Source organism: Gorilla gorilla, chromosome 14, assembly GCF_029281585.2.
Source record: "Gorilla gorilla gorilla isolate KB3781 chromosome 14, NHGRI_mGorGor1-v2.1_pri, whole genome shotgun sequence".
Lineage (NCBI taxonomy): Eukaryota > Metazoa > Chordata > Mammalia > Primates > Hominidae > Gorilla > Gorilla gorilla.
Window position 1 is genome coordinate 117315955 of NC_073238.2, and position 22192 is coordinate 117338146.

General features: G+C 38.7%; 1 protein-coding gene across 4 annotated transcripts in view; it reads left to right on the forward strand.

Moving 5' to 3' along the window:
• The window catches only part of TPP2 (tripeptidyl peptidase 2), an 82765-nt gene that overhangs the window by 1713 nt on the left and 58860 nt on the right, over positions 1-22192 (forward strand). For all 4 annotated transcript variants that reach the window (XM_019039824.4, XM_004054707.5, XM_031001305.3 and 1 more), the window contains exons 2-5: positions 6752-6880; positions 16072-16167; positions 18360-18464; positions 20673-20797. In XM_019039824.4, the coding sequence (XP_018895369.1) occupies positions 6752-6880; positions 16072-16167; positions 18360-18464; positions 20673-20797 (455 nt within the window). The remainder of the gene's footprint in view (positions 1-6751; positions 6881-16071; positions 16168-18359; positions 18465-20672; positions 20798-22192) is intronic.

A 22192-nucleotide genomic window follows, 5' to 3' on the forward strand; every position in this document is an offset into this window, starting at 1 on the left:
GTAGATTCAAGGTATCATACCAGAAGGTAGTTTTTTTGAAAGTATGTTGTCTCTCGTTAAAAGCATTCTGTTTAAAGTCTTTAAAGTTTAACTTTTGTACTTTTAACCCTTTACTGAAATCCAGTAATAAAATTTCGCCGTTGTTCAAGATCCATCTCCCAGCATCCCTGACTAATCCTACTGTATGCTGATCTCTCGTTGATCAGCCCCTGGCTATCTTATCCTCCTTTCTACACTAAACACTCATCCTCCTCCCCACAATGTCCCTTCCCTTCTGGATCCTTTGTCGTGCTTTCTGATTATTGAGGTAGCATTTTGGAAGTAACGAGGGGGAGTCTGGCCGAATCTGCTTAGAAACCCCTGGGAATCTTGATTCCTGGTGTGTGTTCTTCAGCACCACTCTGGAGTACAGCACACCTTTTGTGAATCAGAAGAGGATCAGGTACTGAATTCCCTCCCGGTAACTGGAGTTATATAGTTGTCGTTGTATTAATAACTTAAAGACTTAGAACAATGACAGCTATCAACTCATTGAGGCTTTATTACAAAGTAATAATGCTTTTCATTCTGCTGTGGAGTGCGTTTACTTTTTATTGGATGAGTGGGAGGAAAACAGCTGGGATAAGTGGTTCACCGGTTCTTTTGTCAGGGTAATAAGAGGGTCAGAAAAGTTTGGAGAAGTGCTGCTTGGTAGAATTTGTTGGTAGAATTTCCAGATCTGTTTCTCACATTATTCTGTTACTCTCTCTAAAGTAACAATAATTTTCACCCCACAGCGTTGTTGTGAAAATTGATTATAAGAGGACTGACTAATTACATGTGACTTTTTTAAATGCTCAAGAAAAGTATTAAACTATTTTGGCAATGATATTTATTTTATTCTTTTTTATATATATAATTTCAACTTTTATTTTAGATTCAGAAGGTAGAAGTACAGGTTTGTTACATGGGGATATTGCCTGATGTTAAGGTTTGGGGTGTGATTGATCCTGTCACCCAGGTAGTGAGCGTGGTACCCAGTAGGTAGTGTTTCAGTCTTATTTCCACCCCTTCCCTTTGGGATCCCCAGTATCTGTTGTTCCCGTCTTTGGGTCCATGTGTACCCAATGTTTAGCTCCCACCATAAGTGAATAGAAGTTTATGCTGGATCTTTCATCACCAACTATTTGGAGGGTAAATATATGTTAGATATTTGCATGTAATAACTATTCAGATAATAAAATATTGAAATAAAATGAAAGCATAACTCTTCTCTTTTAACAACCTTGACTCAGATATTGGCCTAAACATAGCCAGTTAAAAGAAATTGGGTACGGTGGCTTGCAAACGTGAGGATTTTTTTTTTCCTGTACCTTTAACAGATTTATTTTGTAGATATATGTGTACATCATTAAGATTAGAGGATGGATAGAAAGAAAAAGGAAGGAAAGAATGAAATAGGAGGAAGATGAGGCTGAACTGGCAGTTTGGAAAGCCGGGTGGGGTCTGAATAAAGGACTAGAGGCACAAGTGAAAACTTGGAAGAACACAGTGGGTTGTCTCAGTCTTTGGTGACTTCCTTGGGCCCAATTCTTTTGTGACAGGTCTGTGGGCATGATCAGGTGGAGGATGGGTGGCATGAGAAGAGTAGTAGTTACGTAAGTGATTTCATATTTCCTCAGCAGATATTCAGGCACCTACCAGGTGCCTAAGTTTGTGTTAAATGATATAGTCTTGCAAACTGTCACTCTTGCAGAGATTGACAAGGATTATTGGGGGGATGGGGCAGGGATTGGGGCAGCATTGGCCAGTAAGAGCTGGACTGGTCAGGTTTCACAGACCAGATGGAACTTGGACTAGACCAGAATATATGTATGCAATAGCCAGGAGGTCTCCCTTCCACCGGTCTTGTTTCTCTTTGATCCATCCTTCACATTTCTAGAGTTAGATTCCTTAAAAAAAAAAAAAAAACCTTGTATTATACCCTCATTTAAAACAAAGCCATTTTGGAATCTCAACTGCTTTTGTGTAAAAATAAAAAAAAAATTGAATGGTATGTATGAGGCCATTTGCCATCCAACTCTGGCCTCCTTATGTAGCCTCAGTTCTCATCATTTCTTAAGTCCATAGCCCCTTCATCCCCACCTTTCATCCTTTGCCTCCCCTTGAACATTTCATTCTTTCACTCACCTAGATGTTTCAGGTCTTTTTGCCAATACATGCCTTTGCATGTGGCGTTTCATCTTCCGTCAGGCTTCTACCATCCGTCATCTGTAAACTCCTGCTTCATCCTTTAAGATCCAGTCAGGTCTTGACACCATTATGTTCTGGAAAATCAACTGATTTAATTCTGCACGCTCCCTCCCCCCACCACCTCGTATTTATGTGTGTTTGCCATTGTGTTAGGGCCTGCAGCTTCAGAGGTGAGTAAGGCCCAATCCCTCCTAAGAGTTATTTAGGCTTTTTGTCTCTTTGCTGTTATAGCAATTTGCTCAGATCCCCTTAATAGCACCTGAAATATGTATTTTAGTGTTTCTGTTTAGATAACTTTTTCCTGGTTACCTTAAAAATCTTTGAAAGCATGTATCAAAATTGTATGACGTGCTTGTAATGTTAAATGTTTTTGTTGAATGGAAAAAAATATATATGGGCATAATGAAGGAATATAATTTCCTCATGGAGGGAAAAAAAAGGTTTGAGGAGGTTACGAGTAGTTTCCTAAAACTCTATTTTTACATTCACTAAAATTTTATTACCTCTCTTTCAGTTAGCTTTCCCTCATTCCCCCCAAGTTGGGTTTTGTGTTCTTACATGTTTTTGTATGCTTTCATAGATAGTGTCCTAACCTCTTTTTTTTTTTTTTTTTCCTCAAAGACAGGGTCTCACTCTGTCACCCAGGCTGGAGTACAGTGGCACAGTGGCAGGATCACCACTCATTTCAGCCTCAAACTTCTGCGTTTAAGCAAGCCTCCTGCCTCAGCCTCTGCAGTAGCTGGGACCATAAGCATGTGCCACCATACCCAGCTAATTTTTTAATTTTTTTGTGGAGACAGGGTCTCACTGTGTTACCCAGACTGGCCTGACCTCTATTATTTGTTGTCCTGTTTTGTCATCATCTCTCTACGTACTTTTTCTTTCCAACTGATAGTAACCTTTCCAAAAGCAAAGATTGTCTTATTTATATTAATCATTATATTCTCAGAATAAAAGTCACTGGTTAATATTTATTAAATCTTTATTTGCTTAAAAGAATATTTTCAGTACCTTTCCTGAAATTTTAAGTCAACTCATTAACTTTGTGTTGTTTATGATAGATTGCAAACTTCCCGCCATTTGTTCTGGTCCTCTCTGCAAATGTCCTACCTTTTGTTCTGGTCCTCTCTGCAAATGTTTGGCAAATCTTCCAACCGTCACTAACTCCTCTACCTTAATGGTTACATTGAAGACATACACTAACTTAGATTCTTGACATTTTGGGAAAAGCTTTGGGCAATTTCTGTTTCATCCAGCCAACATAGCCCAGTAAGCATTTCCCAGTCTCCCACCCCAGGACCCAGGATTTAATACCGAAGCTCTTACCGATACTAACTGCCCATGTTTTCAGTCCCTCTTTCCCATGTGAAGCCTCCCCCTTCTCAGAGATGAGTGATATAGTTCCATTGTTAGCAGTTCAGCTTCCTCCTTTCCTTTACTTCTCCCAAAACACCATGGCAAATCCTAAGGGGGTTTGCCTTTTTAAAACCCTCTTCTGACCCTACATTTCTGTTTTTGTCTTTTTATGTCTAGTGAAGTGGTTTTCTTTATCTAATATTAAAGTAAGAAATTCATGGATAGGATAATTGCATGTATAATAATTTGTAATGAAAATTTGTGTGTGTAGGAGAGAGATCCTTGTAAGTAAAGCATGTGGAAATAGGTGACAAATAAGCCATTAAATCCCATTAGGCTTTTTTCCTTTGCTAATATATTGATAATGAGGTTTCTAATGAGAGAGATCTATCTGACTTGTTAGTGCTCTCTTGTTATTCTTGATCTCAAGTCACTCAGGTTTGCTTATTGAGGTGAAGATAGGTGATTTGGGTTCTTAGTGCTACTGTATATCTTTCAAATTTCATATTGGAATACATTTTAAAATAGGTTATTTTCTTATATGATTAGTACATGACCTAGCTAGTTTTAATTTTATAAAGTAGTATCAACTTTATTTTCTTTCCATTTTTATTTTGGTAGATTTTCTTACATTTTTCTCTTTTTTAATTATATTTTTGGAAAACATAGCCTATCTCTTCAGAATCAGTATCTGATTTAAGTTTTATAGTTGTATCAGGGTTTGGTATGATTCGCACAGTGATTTTTTTTAATTATGACTTTGAGCTTTCTGAGTATTAGAATTCTTATTTGTTACTATTATAGGACAGTTCCCAAGAAGTAAACATCCAACTTGAGAATTACCATACATGAAAATAACAGCTGTGCCTGGGAGGCCTTTATGACCCCTTCAGCTATCAGGCCCTTAGTTGTTCCATGGCAACAAGATTGAAATGAGATTTGGGGTCCACCAACCACCCATTTGCTTTGTCTGGTAAAGGAAAAAAAAATGTGTGCTTTTGTTTTCTCCACATCGTGAATTTCCCTCTCCTTCTTCAGGGTATACCTTAATTACAGAGCTTGGAGGTTATTGCAGAGGAAATACTTGTGTTGGGGTAAGGGGCGTGTTGGTCAGAAAGACCCAGAGCAGTGGACATTAAGCTTTGTCGTAAAGAGTGTGAATTCTCCAGGTGGAATTGGAGTCTGAAGACTGTGCTCTTCCACTTTACTGACAGTTTCTACGGTTTTTATGTTTCTGTTTCTTACTTGAGGATGGAGTTTTTTTGTTTTTTTTTTTTTGTTTTTCGTTTTTTGTTTTTTTTTTCAGTCGTTGTGTCTCTGTTTTCTGGCTGATTCCTGCTGGTAACTCAGTACATATTCCCGAATGCAACAAATTCCCTTTGGAAAGCCAGCCAAGAAAGAGCCCAGAAATTATTTTCTCACAAAAATGTGTAAAAATATATATTGTTACTCGTAGCGATCATGTTATGGCTCAAATGAAAATTTGTGGACTGGCAAGAAATCAAACCTTTGAAAATCAGTCTTAGTGCTGAGTAACTTGTGTCTTGTAATTCAGTAATGAAGTATTCATTGAATGCCTGACAGGCACTGCTAGGTAGTGGGTATATGTATGTTCGTGAATAAAGTAGACATGGCTCTTGCCTTCATGGAGCTTTCTATTCTAATAGGGGGAACAGATGAAGATCACTTACTTGTATCATTAGAAATAGAATTATGTTCTGTGAAGGAAATGAGGTACAGTGAGAAAAAATAATCCAGTTTAGGATGGTAGCTACCTAAAGGAGGTCATCGAGGAGGCCTTTCTGCAGGAGGGACTTTAATAGAAAACTGAGAGAAGATAGAATCCTGTGGAACGACTGAAGAGATAAAGAATTCTAGGCAGAAGGAACCTGTTTAAAAAGTCATGAGTCAGGAAAAAGTTTGGCATGTTTCAGGAATTGAAAGGAGGTTGGCGTGGTTAGACTCCTGAGTAACGGGGTGGCAGGGGTCAGATGGTGCGAGGCTTTTTATGCGAGTATTCTGAGTGCTCCATAAATACATTAATGGGCTTAAAGGAGAGGACTGATAAAATACAGCTTGTTTTAATACAGGTTGAGTATCGCAAATTCGAAAATCTCCAATGAACATGTCCTTTGAGCTTCATGTCCATTATTTTGGAGCATTTGGAATTTTCAGGTTAGGGACATTCAGCCTGTATTACTTTTGATGGGGCCAAGAGTGGAAACTGAGGGACCACTTAGGAGGTGATTCACCTCGTGGAGGCAAGAGATGGTGGTGGTTTGGAAAGTTAGGATAGTGGTAGTGAAAATGCGATGGATTTGAGCTCTCTTCTAGACAAAGAATTAACAGGATTTCCTGTTAGCTTCGCGCTGAGGAGTCAACTGAAGTAAAGAATCAGAGGAGGATTGTTAAGTTTCCGGTGTGAACAGCTGGGCGTGGGGATTCCTGGGATGGCAAAGCCTGGAGAAAATCAGGTGGTGGGGGGCATGTTAAGCTTGAACTTTGTTGCGTTTGAGGTGCTAGTGTGGCATCCAATAATGGTGCCATTGCATGGTACCATTACTACTAAACATTTTTTCCCCCTAAAGCTCTAAACTTGTCCAGCCCACAGCTCACCATCTTTAGATCTTTTCTCAAATGTTACCATCTCAGCAAGGCCTTCCTTGACCAGCCAAACTTATATTGAAAACCCCACACTGACCATCTCCCTTCCCTGCTTAATTTTTCTCCATAGTTAATTTTCACCATCTGACATGTTCTTTTTTCTCCCTAATACCCAGTATGATAGCACATCTGACATGTTCTTTATTTTACTTTGTTATTAACTAAACTGCTTTCTCGCTATAAGATCGTCAGGGATTTTTGCGTATGGATCACTGCCATATCTCCAGCACCTAAAATAGGGTGTGGTCTATAGTAAATGCTCAGTAAATAGTTGTTAATTGAATATATGAAACCACTTGAAGGATTCTGTAGTATTTCCACGATTAAATTTTCTTACTAGTATTTGTTCAGGCTTTTGGCTTAAAACAATTCAGTTCTCTTTTTTAAGTGACTGTAGATTTTGTATATACACACACATATATATGTGGATTTGCATTGTTTTCTTTATGAATAAAAACCTAAAATCTACCATTCATATTTTAATTTTCTTAATTTTCAGGTTACAACTGATGGAAAACCAAAAATCGTTGATATCATTGATACAACAGGAAGTGGCGATGTGAATACTGCTACGGAAGTAGAGCCAAAGGATGGTGAGATTGTTGGCCTTTCAGGAAGAGTGCTTAAGGTGAGACCTTTTGTCTTCTTTTTGAATTTTTTTTTTTACTCTTGCCTCAAAGCATCTAATGTTTTTACCTTACATTTGGTGGTGGTATTAGTTATCCATTGCCACATACCAGATTACCTCAGAACATCCTGGTTTAAAATGACAAATATTTATTACCTCAGAGTTTCTGTGAGTCAGGAATCTGGGTGTGGCTTAACGGGGTTCCAGTAGTTCACAGTCGCCCTGGAGGTTGCAAATGGTTAGCCATGGCTGTGACTTCAGCTGAAGGCTCAGCTTGGGAGAGGAAGGGGAAGTTTGTTTCCAAGCCTACTGGAGGGTCACTGGCAGGCCTTCGCTCCTTGCCATTGGGCCTCTCCGCAGTGCTGCAGTACCTGGCAGCACCTTCCCTGGGGGAGTGAGCCGAGAGAGTCCCCACGATGAAAGCCACAGGCTTTTTATAAAAGTGACCTTCTAAGGGACCACCCATCACTTGACTATATTGAGCTCATTGGAAGTGAGTTAATAAATCTAGCACACACTTAAGGGGAAGGGATTTCACAAGAAATGAATCACTGGAGCTGTCTTAGAAGAAGCCATTATTTTGTTGTTTGATGAGGTACTTAGAATTGGGCGGTATTTTTCAGTGAGCTTGCCAAATTTTATGTTTTGAATACAAAGATAGAGAAAGTAACCACATCATAGAGAAAGTAACCACATCATAGCTTTGCCTTCGCGTTTTACTGTCCCTTCATAGTATTCCCAGTTAACTTGACCATGAAGAAATACTTAGGCTATAGTAGCTGTTAACTTAAATGGCCGGCTTTGTCTTTTTTTTTTTTTTAAACTTCTTTTTTTCTTTTTTTTCCCGAGACATAGAGTCTTGCTCAGTTGCTCAGGCTAGAGTGCAGTGGTGCAATCTTGGCTCACTGCAACCTCTGCCTCCCGGGTTCTAGCAATTCTCCTGCCTCAGCCTCCCAATTAGCTGGGATTACAGGTGCCTGCCACCATGTCCAGCTAATTTTTGTATGATTAGTAGAGACAGGGTTTCACCATTTTGGCTAGGCTGGTCTCGAACTCTTGACCTTGTGATCCGCCTGTCTCAGCCTCCCAAAGTGCTGGGATTATAGGCATGAGCCAGGGCACCCGGCCTACCAGCTTTGTCTTGTTCTATGTCCTTGGTAGAAAGGCCTGGATAAGCTAAACGTAAAAAATAATTATAAAGCAAGCACAGAGGAGCTCATGAGCTAAGGAGCATGAAGGATGGATGGCAAGAATTTGTGATCCTGTACTCTTAAGCAGCATTAGTTTGGAATATAAAATTGTGATTATTTAGTTAGCTTTTCCCACCTTTTGCCATCTATCTGAATTGTTCTTAGGCCTTGTCTTTTAAGTAAGCTTGTTGTGGCAGCATATTGGCTTTCTGTGCCGTGTAATAAAGCACCACAGACTTAACCGCCTAAAACCTTGTGTATTCCTGTATTTATTATATCACTGATTCCATGGGGTTGGAGTCCAGGCATGGCTTTTTGTGGGTCTCTGCTCAGGGTCTCACAAGACTGCAGTCAAGATTAAAGGCTCAGCTGAGGCTCAGGCTTCTTTTCCAAGTTTACATGATTGTTGGAAAAATTCATTTCATTGCAGCTGTAAAACTCATGATAGCTTGCTTCTTCAAGGCCAGTAAGAGAATCTCTGACCTTGGTGATGACCCCAGTCTTTCTTTTAAAGAACTCACCTGATTAGTTCAGGCCCGCTGAGAATCATCTCACTGTTGATTTGCTCAGAGTCCTTAATTGCGTCTGCAAAATCCCTACACCTTCTTTACGTACCATAATGCAATCATGGGAGTGACATCTCATTATATTCACAGGTCCTGCCTTCACTTGGGGAGGGACTTGGGTCTTCTTAGAAATCTGCCTGTCATGGGCAGATAGCAGCCATTAATAATCCAGGTTCTACTTCCTTTTCTGTGTGTTATGAACTGATTATCTGTGTCCCCACCCCCTGCCAAAATTCATACATTGAAGCCCTATCCCTCGGTGTGTTGGTATTCGAAAGTTGGGCCTTTGGGAGGTATTTAGGGTTAGATGAGGTTATGAGTATGTGTCCCCTCAGGATAGGATTAGTACCCTTATAAGAAGAGACATCAGAGAGCTCTCTCTAGAGCAAGCTCTTTCTAGGGCATATGAGGACACAGCAAGAAGGTGGCCTCTGTAAGCCAGGAAGAGGGCTTTCACCTATGCTCAACCATGCTGGCACCCTGATGCTGAGCTTCCAGCCCCTAGAACTATGAAAAAATAAGTTTCAATTGTCAGAGTCATCCAGCTTACGGTGCGGGTTGAGAATCCCTTATCTGAAACGCTCGGGACCAGAAGTGTTTTAGGTTTCAGATTTTGGAATATTTGCATTGAATATACCAGTTGAGCCTCCCTAATCCAAAATCCGAAATGCTCCAAAATCCAGAACTTTCTGAGTGCCAACATGACACTCAAAGGAAATGGTCAATGGAAGATTTCAGATTTTCGGGTTAGAAATGCTCAGCCTTCTGAATTACTCTGGAGTTTGGCCTGTCTTCCCGCAGGTCAACCTTGTTATTAGAATATGTTTCAAAGGGAAACTTGGGATTCCTGTGAGCTATGGTACTCTGAGAAGCGAGAGAGAATTCCTAGTAAGTCTTGCAGGCTTAGAGCCATATAAAGTATTACTCGAGCATTTATTTATTTATATTAATTTTGAGATGGAGTCTTACTCTGTCGCCCAGGTTGAAGTACAATGGCACAATCTCGGCTCACCTCAACCTCTGCTTCCTGTATTCAAGTGATTCTTCTGCCTCAGCCTCCCGAGTAGCTGGGATTACAGGCATGCGCCACGACACTTGGCTAATTTTTTTTTGTATTTTTAGTAGAGATGGAATTTTGCCATGTTGGCCAGGCTGGTCTCAAACTCCTGACCTCAAGTGATCCACCCACCTCGACCTCCCAAAGTGCTGGTATTATAGGCATGAGCCACCATGCCTGGCCTCATTTATTTTTAAATAGCTGCAGTAATCCCGGCTTTAGATAAACCACATGAACTAATAATGTCACTGGTGTTCAAAGGTAGAATTATATATGTACCATATGTATTGCTATTAAATAAAGTCAAAAAAATTATAAGGTTTGTCTTTTCTCAGCTTGGCAACGTATTTCTTTAGCTCTACCATTAAGTATTCTCAGCCCCTCATTGTGGGTTTTTAAACTTAATTTTTAATTGTGTTCAGTATGTCTTAATAGTTTAAAAAGACAAATATTTTTACAAGGCTTCTAACAAAAAGAGTTAAATCCTGTCCCACTTCTCCCCTACTGTTTTCTACTTCAACAGTACATTAATACATTAAATTCTCTTCAGTTTAAAATAACATGCTAATATTTTTTATTTCTTGATTTTTTTTTCTAGTCTTAATCTTTACTTGTAGAATTAATATGTGGAAGAAGAGAGTTTAATTCTCAGGTCCTTTGTTTCCAAGAAATTTTTTTGCATTTTCTCTTAGGTAACTTCCTCTCCGTTGTTTTGCTGTTTTTTTCTGGAACTCCTGTTAATTGAACATTGGACGTCTTGACTTGATCCTCCAATTTTTAAATTTTTTTCTACCTTTTCTTCATTGCCTTAATCTTTTTCCTTCCTGAGAGATTTCCAGCATTTTCTCAACATTGTAACCCTTGTGTGAATTTTTTAAAATTTTGCCTATTTTTAATTGCAAAAGCCCCTTCATGTTCACTGGGAGCATATTTTTGTATCATGTATGCAACATTTTATCTCTGAGATAAAATTTTAATTTTTTTCTATTTCATTGTTTCTTCCCTCCCCTTCCTCCTGTTCTCCTTTCTTAGTCTGCTCTTCTGCTTCCTCCTCTCCTTTCTCCCTTTTTCTTCACCCTCTCCTTCCTCCTTTTTCAGCCTCCTCTTCCTTGTTCTCTGCTTTTTATGTTAGATATTTTGTTTAGGTGTCTAATCATCCCTAGCTGTCTTATTTTAGCAAGGCACAAGAAAAGGTGATTGGAAGCGCCTCTGCTTATGTAGGGTCTTTTGGTGGGTTTCACTATAGGGTAATGATAACATTTAGGGGAACCCCCATAATATCAGTATACACTATATTTTTTTCCATCAGGATGCCCAGTTACCTTAAAGAAGTCCTTAGCCCATTTGGCCTGGGGTTTAGGGGAGGAGTGAGCAAGAAGTCTGGCCGTAGGTATTCAGGTAACCACACCATGCAAGGGGCCTGGAGTGATGTCATGCAGACTCATTTTTATGTCTCATCCTTTTTGTATTAGTTCCTTTTCACATTGCTATGAAGAACTACATGAGACTGGGGAATTTATGAAGAGAAGAGGTTTAATCGACTCACAGTCCTACAGGCTTAAGAGGAAGCATGACTTGGGGAGTCCCAGGAAACTTACAATCATGGTGGAAGGCGAAGGGGAAACAAGACGTGTCTTCTCATCGTGATTGAGCAGGAAAGAGAGCCAGCAAAGGGAGAAGTGCCATGCTTTTTTTTGAGACGGAGTTTTGGTCTTCTTGCCCAGACTGGAGTGCAATGGCGCGATCTCAACTCACTGCAACCTCTGCCACCCGGGTTCAAGCGATTCTCCTGCCTCAGCCTCCTGAGTAGCTGGGATTACAGGTGTCTGCCACCACACCCGGCTAATTTTGTATTTTTAGTAGAGACAGGGTTTCCCCATGTTGGCCAAGCTGGTCTCAGACTCCTGACCTCAGGTGATCTACCTGCCTCAGCCTCCCAAAGTGCTGGGATTACAAGCGCGAGCCACCGTGCCCAGACCCCGTGCATTTTTAAACCATTAGATCTTGTAATAATTCATCATCACAAGAACAACAAGGGGGAAATCCACCCCCATGATCCAGTCACCTCCCACCACATCCCTCCCCTGACACGAAGGGATTATATTTCGACATGCGATTTGGGTAGAGACAGAGCCAAACCATATCACCTGTTCTTTGCTTTGTTGACATGTCAGCTTTTCTCTGGTTCAGCTTGGTTGGTGAAGTTTGGGCAGGATGTGGGATGGGGCGATGGGAGTGCTCTTATACAAATTTTCCGCCGGTCTTCTTAGTTAGAACTCTCTTCTCCATCCATCCATAAAATGTACTCACACACATGTTCAGTTTAATTTTTTTCAGGGATGTGCAGGTGTTTAGATATTTTGCAGTAGTCAGTAAAAGGAAGAATGATTAATCACTGGGATTCTGACTAGTTGCATCTCTGCAACTCTTTAATACATAGTTTTCAGAAAGCAGCACAATGAAGTCTTCAAGTTTCTTTGATGTAGTCATGCATTTATTTATTTATTTATTCATTCATTTATTTATTTATGACAGAGTCTTGCTCTGTCGTCCAGGCTGGAGTGCAGTGGTGTGATATTGGCTCACTGCAACCTCCGTCTCCTGGGTTCCAGCAATTTTCCTGCCTCAGACTCCCAAGTTGCTGGGATTATAGGCACCCGCCACCATGCCTGGCTAATTTTTTGTATTTTTAGTAGAGACTGGGTTTCACCATGCTGGCTAGGCTGGTCTCGAACTCCTGACATCAGGTGATCCACCCACTTCGGCCTCCCAAAGTGCTGGGATTACAGATGTCAGCCACCGTGCCCAGCCGTCATGCTTTGAAATGAATTAAATGTTTATAGTCTGTTTTTTCCACATAGCCCATAAACTGCTAACAGACTTTTATTTTTCTATCAGTTTAAGATCAACTGTTAAGTTAGGTGCTTTGAACACTTTAGTAGCCTCATTCTCTAAGGATGATATTCCTAGGCTTCCTTGAGAAACCAGTGGTAAGCTACTTATGACCTATGGTACTCCCATGAACAGATAAAAGTACGAAAGTGAATAGAACTTTAAAACCTTTTATTGTAAAATATACATACATAAAGCACATAAAACACATATATACAGTTTTATGAATAGTATAGCTAACACCATTGTACCCACCCAGATCAAGATAAAGAGTATTGCTGTACATCAGAAACTTCCTGCATCCTCCTATATCACAGCCTATTTCAACTTTTGTGATAATCATTCCTTTGCTTTTTTGTGTGTAGTTTTACCACATCTGTGTGGCTACATAAAATATATTTAGTTTTGAACTTTACATAAACAGTCTCATTTCATTCATAAAATTTCATCATACGTCATTTTTCCCTTGGTGTTGTGAGATTTCAGATTCCTGAGACTTGCCCATGCTGTCATGGGCAGCAATGATTTATTAAGTTTCATTGCTGTGCAATATGCCATGGTTTGTACCTACTACATTCTATCCATTCTGCTGTGAAGTGTGTGTATCCTGTGCACATGTGTGTGGGTGTCTCCAGGATGTGTGCATAGGAGTAGAATTGCTGAATCATGGAGATATGTCACTAGGTCATGCCAAACAGTTTTTCCGAGTGCGTGTTTGTTTGTTTTTTAACTGGACAGGACATCTCCTTGACCAAGTGTCTGTATTAAAGGACATTTCCAGGCCGGGCACAGTGGCTCACACCTGTAATTCCAGCACTTTGGGAGGCCAAGCACTTTGGATCATCTGAGGTCGGGAGTTCAAGACCAGCCTGACCAACATGTCGAAACCCCCTCTCTACTAAAAATACAAAAATTAGCTGGGCATGGTGGTGCGCACCTGAATCCCAGCTACTAGGGAGGCTGAGACAGGAGAATGCAGAGGTTGCAGTGAGCCAATATGGCGCCACTGCACAGCAGCCTGAGCGACAGAGCGAGACTCCTTCTCAAAAAAATTAAAAAAAGACATTTCCACTAGCAGTGTATAACAGATGTTTTCTGACCCCATGATCATAGAGATATTCTCCTATATTTCTAAGAAGTGTCACAGCTTTTCTCTTCTGTTTGTTCTAGAATTCACCTGGAAGTGATTTTATATGCTTAGCTTGAAGAGTTCTGTTTCCTTTTTTCTGTAAAAAGACCCAGTTGTCACAACACCATGTGTTCCACAATTTTCACTCTAATTTTTAGTGCCTTCTTTTCACTTGGCACCCTTCAAAATGTGGTGAGCTTCTGAAGTCTCTTTCGTATTCTCTTTGTCCCTTCGTTTTTGGATGCTTCCCCGACTTCCTTTATACTAATTTTAGTAGCATTTTGGAAGGAAGCACAGTACCTTTTTCATTTTACCACATTTAACTGGAAGTCATTTTAAAAATCAACACTTACTCTTAAATATTTTTGGTTTTTTAAAAAAATAAAATAAATCCAGGCATAATGAATGACTTGGCCAGATTCAGCATGGTACTTAGATGCAGTGACAGCCAAAGGAAACTGTGCGTGTGCCCTGGCCTGTGTGATGAGGCTGGCAAGACTGAAATCATTTGGAAGCAAAAGCCTCTAAGAGGGCTTCACTGCATGGTACCCTAACACTCAGATGACACTTGGCCCGTTAAGAAAAATGTTTGATTTGTTAGGCATCCTCTCTTTAAGAGAGTCAGAGAAATGAGGTGTAATTGGTAATTAAAAAGATTACGTGTATCATATGACAATCAGTCTTAATACATTGTAGTTACTGTGTTATTAGAACCATTTTTAAGATACCAACCTAAAATGGTCAAATGTAAAGATTTTATTCTTAGAAAAAATAACTTTGTTTATGTAGAATACTCAAATATGCAAAATAAAATTTCATAATTGCCTCATAAAGTTAGCTTTACTCTAACTTGGCTAAAGTTAGATCAGATAGCCCAGATTATAACTTTTATCTGATTTTTTTGGTGTAATTTTTGTAACTAGTCTGCCTTCGTGGTAAGGAAGATACATAGTTGTGATTTGAGAAGTATCTGGTTCCATGGACCGTGCAGACTTTGATATCATTTGTAATTAAATTATGTCTATTGGATTGTTTTTATTGTACTTTATTTTTTTTAAGAAATTGTGATTAAATATAACTTAACGCCTTTCTATTTTGCAGTTATTTTAATTAGTTACTTCATTTAATCTTTTGGCATTTCATGATTTTCTGTAATGTCTGTACAAAGAAGTTGCTGCTAGCCACCTGTGTAGTGGGACAGTAGTGAATAAATACTTGGAATTTAAAAGCTAGTGACTACTTCCCTTTTTGTTGTTGCAGTGCTTTATTGTTTTGCCGTGGGCTGTTGCAAAAACATTAAAGTTCAGAATTCCTATTCTCTAAAGAAGGTTCAGTTTTGAGTGAAAAGTGCTAGCTTGTATGCCAGAGTGTTTGAAATTACACATTCTGCAGACATCCAGTTGATTTGGAAGTGATTAATGGCACAGAGGCCTTCAAAAGGTCACTATTTAGTATTAGCTCCTTGAAGCTCTGTGAATGATTGTTTTCCTTTATTTAATTGTGAGGAAATTTCATCCAAAAGTTTTCTGCCTGGGAAGTAATTGGATGAAGGACATGGGGATGAGTTAAAGGTATTGCACAAGTGAGGATTGATGAGGCTACCAGCTCTGAGTGTTTCAACCTTGTCATTTATACATATTTAAAAGCTGGTTTTGATGACCACGGTTCCATGATTGCAAAGAATATGAATACCCTACATTTTCTTGATTGATCATTCATGTTGGTTGATGCTCAGTTCACTTTTTTGTTAACAAGAATAAGGTAGAGATTTTCTTCCTTTTACAGATGAAGAAGTAGAAGCCTGTGGGTTCCTTCTAGTTAGTGATAGAGTTTGGATTCAGAGCCAGATTTATCTGACTTTAAATCCCATATCCTTTATACAGAATTTTTGGTTTCCATGATAGAACTAGGTTCCAGTTTTCAACTTTCCTGTTGTTCGGGCAAGTAATTTGATTTCTCTGCTGCTTTGCTTTCTCTGTTTGTAAACTAGGCATACTGTTTGCATCACTCTACTAAAAGTTTAAAGAGTTTTAAAATACTTTGAGATAGTTTAAAAGATTATTACAAGATTTTAGCAGTTTTTTGAGATAGTGTATGTTGAAAGCACTTTTTAAACCATGAAGCATTGTATAAATGAAGGTATTATTCTAGTTGAATTATTTATGGATGAGAAAAAAGAAGTGATAAAGACATTAAGTAACTACTTAGAGTATTAAACACATTGTTGTTGTACATGAGCATCCTTATCCAATTTAAGCTTATTAGAGTAGAAGTAATATACTTTTTTGCTCAGTAGTGTATCGTTGGAATTGGAAAGCATTTAGTGAATGAACAGGTTACCTTTTTTTTTTCTGTAGATTCCTGCAAGCTGGACAAATCCCTCAGGCAAATATCATATTGGCATAAAAAATGGCTATGACTTCTATCCTAAGGCTCTCAAGGAAAGGATACAGGTAATGTACAATCTGGTACCAGTGAGTTGTATTCTTCTGACTTGTCTTCTTCCTCAGATTTTATTCCTGCTGAAGAAAAAGAAATATTTCATAAAATCTCATTAACTTAGTTTTTTGGGTGGTTGGTGGCTTTCAAACAATGACTGCTTAAAGATTCTGCTCAATGGAATGTCATCCGTGTAAAGTCGTGATTCTTAATCTTGGGTACATGGATAAGTTTAGGGAATCTGTGAATACACTGAAATTATATTCAGATTTTTGTGTTTTTCTGGGAGATGGGATATAGCTTTCACTGGATTTTTGAAGGACTTTTTTACTTGAAAAAGGCTAAAGACAGTGGATTCAAAGTCCAGACCACCTTTTCGTTTCTGTTCCTGTAGTTTCTGTGATAATGTCCCTCCCCTGTTTAACTAGCCTTTTTGCTCCCAGTTAGTCATCATTTAGTATTAAGGTAAGTGTTAATCAGTCCTAAAATTGCTGAAGTGTAAGAAGTACCAGTGTGCCATTAAAAAAATAAGAGTGGTAAGCAGAATGATAAAGAGCCTGCTTTAAAACAGTTCAATAGAACTTTCTGTGATAATGGAAATGTTTGAAATGTTCAGTTTCTGCTCTAACCGTTATGGTAGTCACTAGCCGTGTCGCTGTTGAGAATTTGAAATATGTCTAGTGTGACTGACGAATTGAAATTTTATCTTATGTAATACTTTAAAATTTAAGTTTAAATAGTGTCATGTGGCTAGTGACTACCGTTTTGAGAATGCTGATGCAAGTAGCTGATACAAGTACCTAATACAAGTCCAGGGTTGCAGCTGTAACATAAGGTATAATCCTGGGAAGTGAGCTTGTTGGATAAGATGTGTGGGGCCTTGCCTCTGTCGTGTTATTTCCCCAAGGGCCTGTGAAGCATAAGAAGTTACTCAGATTACCTTATTTGTCAGTTTCTAATCATTCTGCAAAACAAACAAGAATAATGCGTATAACTTCTATTACATAATATGTTATTTTAAAATTTCAGGCTGGAATGCAGTGGCATGATCACAGCTAATTACTGCCTCAACCTCCTGGGCAATCCTCCCGTGTAGTTGGGACTACAGGCACACACCACCACACCCATCTAATTTTTGTATTTTTTGTAGGGATGGGGTTTCACCATGTTGCCCAGGCTGGTCTCGAACTCCTGGGCTCAAGTGATCCGCCTGCCTCATTCTCCCAAAGTGCTGGGACTACAGGTGTGAACCATTGCATGACTGCATTTTATATAGTATATTAAATGTAATCAGCTGTGTTGATAAGATGTGATTTAATATGCAAATATAGTGTTGTTGAAGTGGACTGTTCCTTTAGCTGCGTTGGGAGTTACCGTGAGTTAAAGACACTGAAGATAAAGGTTAAAACCAATTTCAGTAACATAGAACCCTATCAAGTCAAAGAGGATGGAAAAAAAAATAGGGAGGAAATTGAGGACGCCTGCATTGTCTGTCAAAATGCAGCTGTAGTCTTACTCTAGTCCTCTGCGTACACTAGGCTTATGGAATTTTTGTATGGGCCCAGAATACAACATTTTCTTCCTTTTAATGACTGGGAATTCAGTCAGTGTTCTTGGAGAAGAGAAGGTTTTAAATTGGGGAATATGATACATAAAAATACATCTGGATGTGTCTTGGTAAACTTCTCTTAAACCCTGGGTGCAATGAATTGACCAACCAGTTTTTAGTAAGTGATCCATGGCTTTATCTGCTTCATTAGAAACTTTTTTTTTTTTTTTCTTTTTGAGACAGAGTCTCACTCTGTTGCCCAGGCTGGAGTGCGGTGGCTCAATCTCAGCTCACTGCAGCCTCAGCCTCCTGGGTTCAAGCGATTCTCGTGCCTTAGCCTCCCAAGTAGCTGGGATTACAGGCACCTGCCGCCCCACCTGGCTAATTTTTGTATTTTTAGTAGAGAAGGGGTTTCACCTTGTTGGCCAGGCTGGTCTCGAACTCCTGACCTCAGGTGATCCGCCTACCTCAGCCTTCCAAATTGTTAGGATTACAGGCGTGAGCCACCACACCCGGCCAAAAATGATTTTTTAAAACCTCTCTATGAGAATTGTGTAGTACCACAACTGTACCAACAAAGTCCACATATAAATGCCTGTCTAGGTTTACCTGAGTATTTGTCAGCCTAATTGTAAGGTAATTTTTCTGTCTTTGCAGAAAGAACGGAAGGAAAAAATCTGGGACCCTGTTCACAGAGTGGCCCTTGCAGAAGCCTGTAGAAAACAAGAAGAATTTGATGTTGCCAACAACGGCTCTTCTCAAGTTGGTGCTAGTCGATTTCATTTAAACATTACCCTAGAACCATATTCCCATAGAGTTTCTAGAGAACTAATAGACTGTTTTTCTGCAAGTTTTCTTTTTTCACAAATTTTCTTTTCTTTAAGTTGGTTAATTTTACTAATTTTTCCTTTATTATTTATCCTCAAGTCAATGTACATATGTATGAATTTTTAAAATTTTACACATAGGGTAAAAGTACATAAATTGTGTTTGGTTATGAATTCTCCCATGAAAGCTGCACCTGGGAATTTCTCTTGTGCCCCTTCCTTGTCACTGCTCCCTTTTTCCTTCCGAAAGACAACCACCACCTTGACTTCTAACACTGCAGATGATTTTGCCTATTTTGATTTGTGTAAAATGGAACCATATAGTATGGTTTTGTTTTTTGTTTTTTGTTTTTTGTTTTTTTTTTGAGACGGAGTCTCGCTCTGTTCCAGGCTGGAGTGCAGTGGTGTGATCTCGGCTCATTGCAACCTCTGCCTTCCGGGTTCAAGCTATTCTCGCCTCAGCCTCCTGAGTAGCTGGGATTACAGGCACGTGCCACCACACCCGACTAGTTTTTTTTTGTATTTTTAGTAGAGACAGGGTTTCACCATGTTGGCCAGGCTGGTCTTGAACTCCCAACCTTGTGATATGCCCACCTTGGCCTCCCAAAGTGCTGGGATTACAGGCATGAGCCACCGTGCCCGGCCTATGTATTCTCTAATTATATGTATTATTGTCACTTTTAAAAAGGGATTTCAAAATACTTCATTTTTCAGTTAATATATTAGACCTCAAGGTCCTTGTTTGAAAACATGGGAGGGTGTAGTCCTTGGTTCCCATATACTGATTTGTGGAATTGATACTGATGAACCGATTATCTCTAAGTCACCTGAATTATTTTAAAAGTAATTAAGTTTTCTGGGCTTTATCCCCTGATAATTCTGATTTACTAAGCGGGATGAGAAACAGCATCGATATTTGTGATAGCCTTTACATGATTGTGATTTGCGTGAAATTTAGTAATTATTGGCCAAGATAATAATTTGCTATCATACTAGTTTCTGATGTGACAGCCTCAGATTATCATAAGGACAAATAACTTGCTCGGGATTGCACAGCTAAGTTGCTGAATTGAGATTTGAATCCATATTTCTTCCCTCTAGGTTAATACTCACACCACACTATTTATAGAAGGCAGATTGACTTTAAGCAATATTAAGTGCTTTTGATCAAAGACGACTACCTTTTTCAATAAATTGCCAAATAGTAAATATTTTTAGTACTCTCTTATGACTGCTCAACACTCCCGTTGTATCATGAAAACCTAGGCAATATGTAACTGAACCAGGAAGGCCATGTTCCAGTAAAGCTTCATTTACACAACTTTGTCACAGGCTAGATTTGGCCCATGCACCATGATTTGTCAACCCCTGCTGGATCTTAATATAGTAACATAGTCTAGAGATATTCGTCTCAATTTCAGTATTTATATGCCTTTCTATCTCCCAGCTTATTCCTGTTTAAACCAGTCATTTTCCTAATTATTTGAGTACCTAACTTTTTTTTTATATATACTCTAGGTTAGAGAAATGTTTTGGAGAGGTAACACCTGCTAGTGCCAGTTGTTGTCTAGTGTGTACGTAATCGAATTTAAAGCAGTTGGTTTTATTCATGACCACAGAGCTAAAATAAGGCTTCACTTACCCCCATTAAATGCTTCTATTTAACACAGCAGTTTCTAAAAGATATAAGATGATTCATGGGTTTTATTATTTATTTGGATTCTTAAGAAATAAATTTGAGATAGAATAGGTCCTGATATAAAAATCTAAAAGTCAATAGATAACCTATTTTCTAGCAGTTTTAGAGTTGCTTTTGGAAATGAGTTAGATGACAAATATGTAACAAACATATCTTGGCTAAATGGAATCACCAACATGTAGCACAGTGTATTTCCCAAAGCAGGCCTAGTGAGTGAATAAATGAGATTGAGTAAAATAACTGTTTTTTAGATCTTTACTGTATTAATGGATATCTGCTTCATTGAATTGAATGACAAGTTGCATAGATAGAACAAAATTTTCTTACATTTTTTCAGGGTAAAATAATTTTACTATGGATTAACATTGTATCTTTGGCTGTATGTTAATACAGCTTTTAGAAGGACAGAATGTACTAATGTTCATCAGTTTTCCAACTGACTAGGCAAATAAACTAATCAAGGAGGAACTTCAAAGTCAAGTGGAATTGCTAAATTCTTTTGAGAAGAAATACAGCGATCCTGGCCCTGTATATGACTGCTTGGTATGGCATGATGGCGAAGTCTGGAGGTAAACTTCATGTATTTTATAGATCTTCATTTACAAATGTTTTCTTTTCTACTCTGAAAAACATTAAATGCTCAGAGCTGCACAGAATTTTGGTTTATTCGTGATGATATCACTCAGCAAAATCATTTGAGGGCCAAATTGGCATCTGGGTAGTTTTGGACAAGCCCCTTGAACTTCTAGTTATAATTATTGACACTAAACCTGACTTTTATCTGATTTAAATAAACTTACTTCAGTAATAATTTATTAGTATGTTGACCATCCGTATATTTGGAAATGTTTCCTCATTTGTTAATTGAGATAGTGGTGCTTACAGGGCTTTGTGAAAATTAAATTTGATGTTTCTAGATATAGTAAGCAATCAATGTATGCTGTTGCTGCTGCTGTTTCTGTTACTAAAACTAATAATAATAATGCGATTTATACCAAGTTACCCATCATGTACGTTTTTCAGTTTCTTTTTTAGTGCCTTATATACTGCATATGTGCTTCTTGGAGTTGGTTAATCTGCCTTCTTGAGTTACTATCTGCATGAAAACAGGAAGACATTGTTAATACAGATATTTAGCCATATGTGTGCTTTAGGATTTCTGCAAAAAAAAACAAACAAACAGGGACTATTTCTTAAACTTGTAGTCAAGAATTACTTGTAGTCTGTGTCCCTGCTTATACACAAAGAATTGCATCACAAGGTGGGGCACATACAGATCATGCCATGACTGCTTCCTCACTGCTCTCACAATTGTTCACCTTCATAGTGCACCCTTCTTAAAGGAGGGTTCTCCCACGTGTGCAGGTACTAACTCATCTTTCATCAAGGGTGTATACAATGTTAAGTTGAATGAGAAATTTCTGCTCAATTTGGGGATGATGGCGTTAATAAAGTAACTGCACATAACTTTCAATCTAGATATTAAATATTAATGCATTTTTGTGTGTATTCATATATGTTGTTTTGTTGTGTGCATATGCATACACGTTTTGAAAAATTATTTTCCAGAGGCTTTATACAGAATAATAAACCTTGATACATCCACCATCTGGGGTAACATGATACAGTCACACTCAGTGATAAGCCTTAGGTGCGTTTTAGTGTGGGAAAGGAGGCAAGGTTAAATTCAAGGAAAACGCTAAATACGAAACAGAGTATATTTAGGAAAGTATATACTACAAAAGAACTTAAATACTAAAATATTAGCAGGGATTGAGTAGTGAGGCAATAGGTGGTTTCATTTAAAGTGTTTGCTCTATGTTCTGAAAACACTGCAGATTACTTTGTCCTAGGAAAAGGAATCCGGAGTCAGGATGTCCAGGGTACCAGTGTGTGTTTCCACAAGATTTCCTTGGTCTTCAAGGTGCTTGATAAAGTGACTCACTTGTAGCAGTTTGTTGACA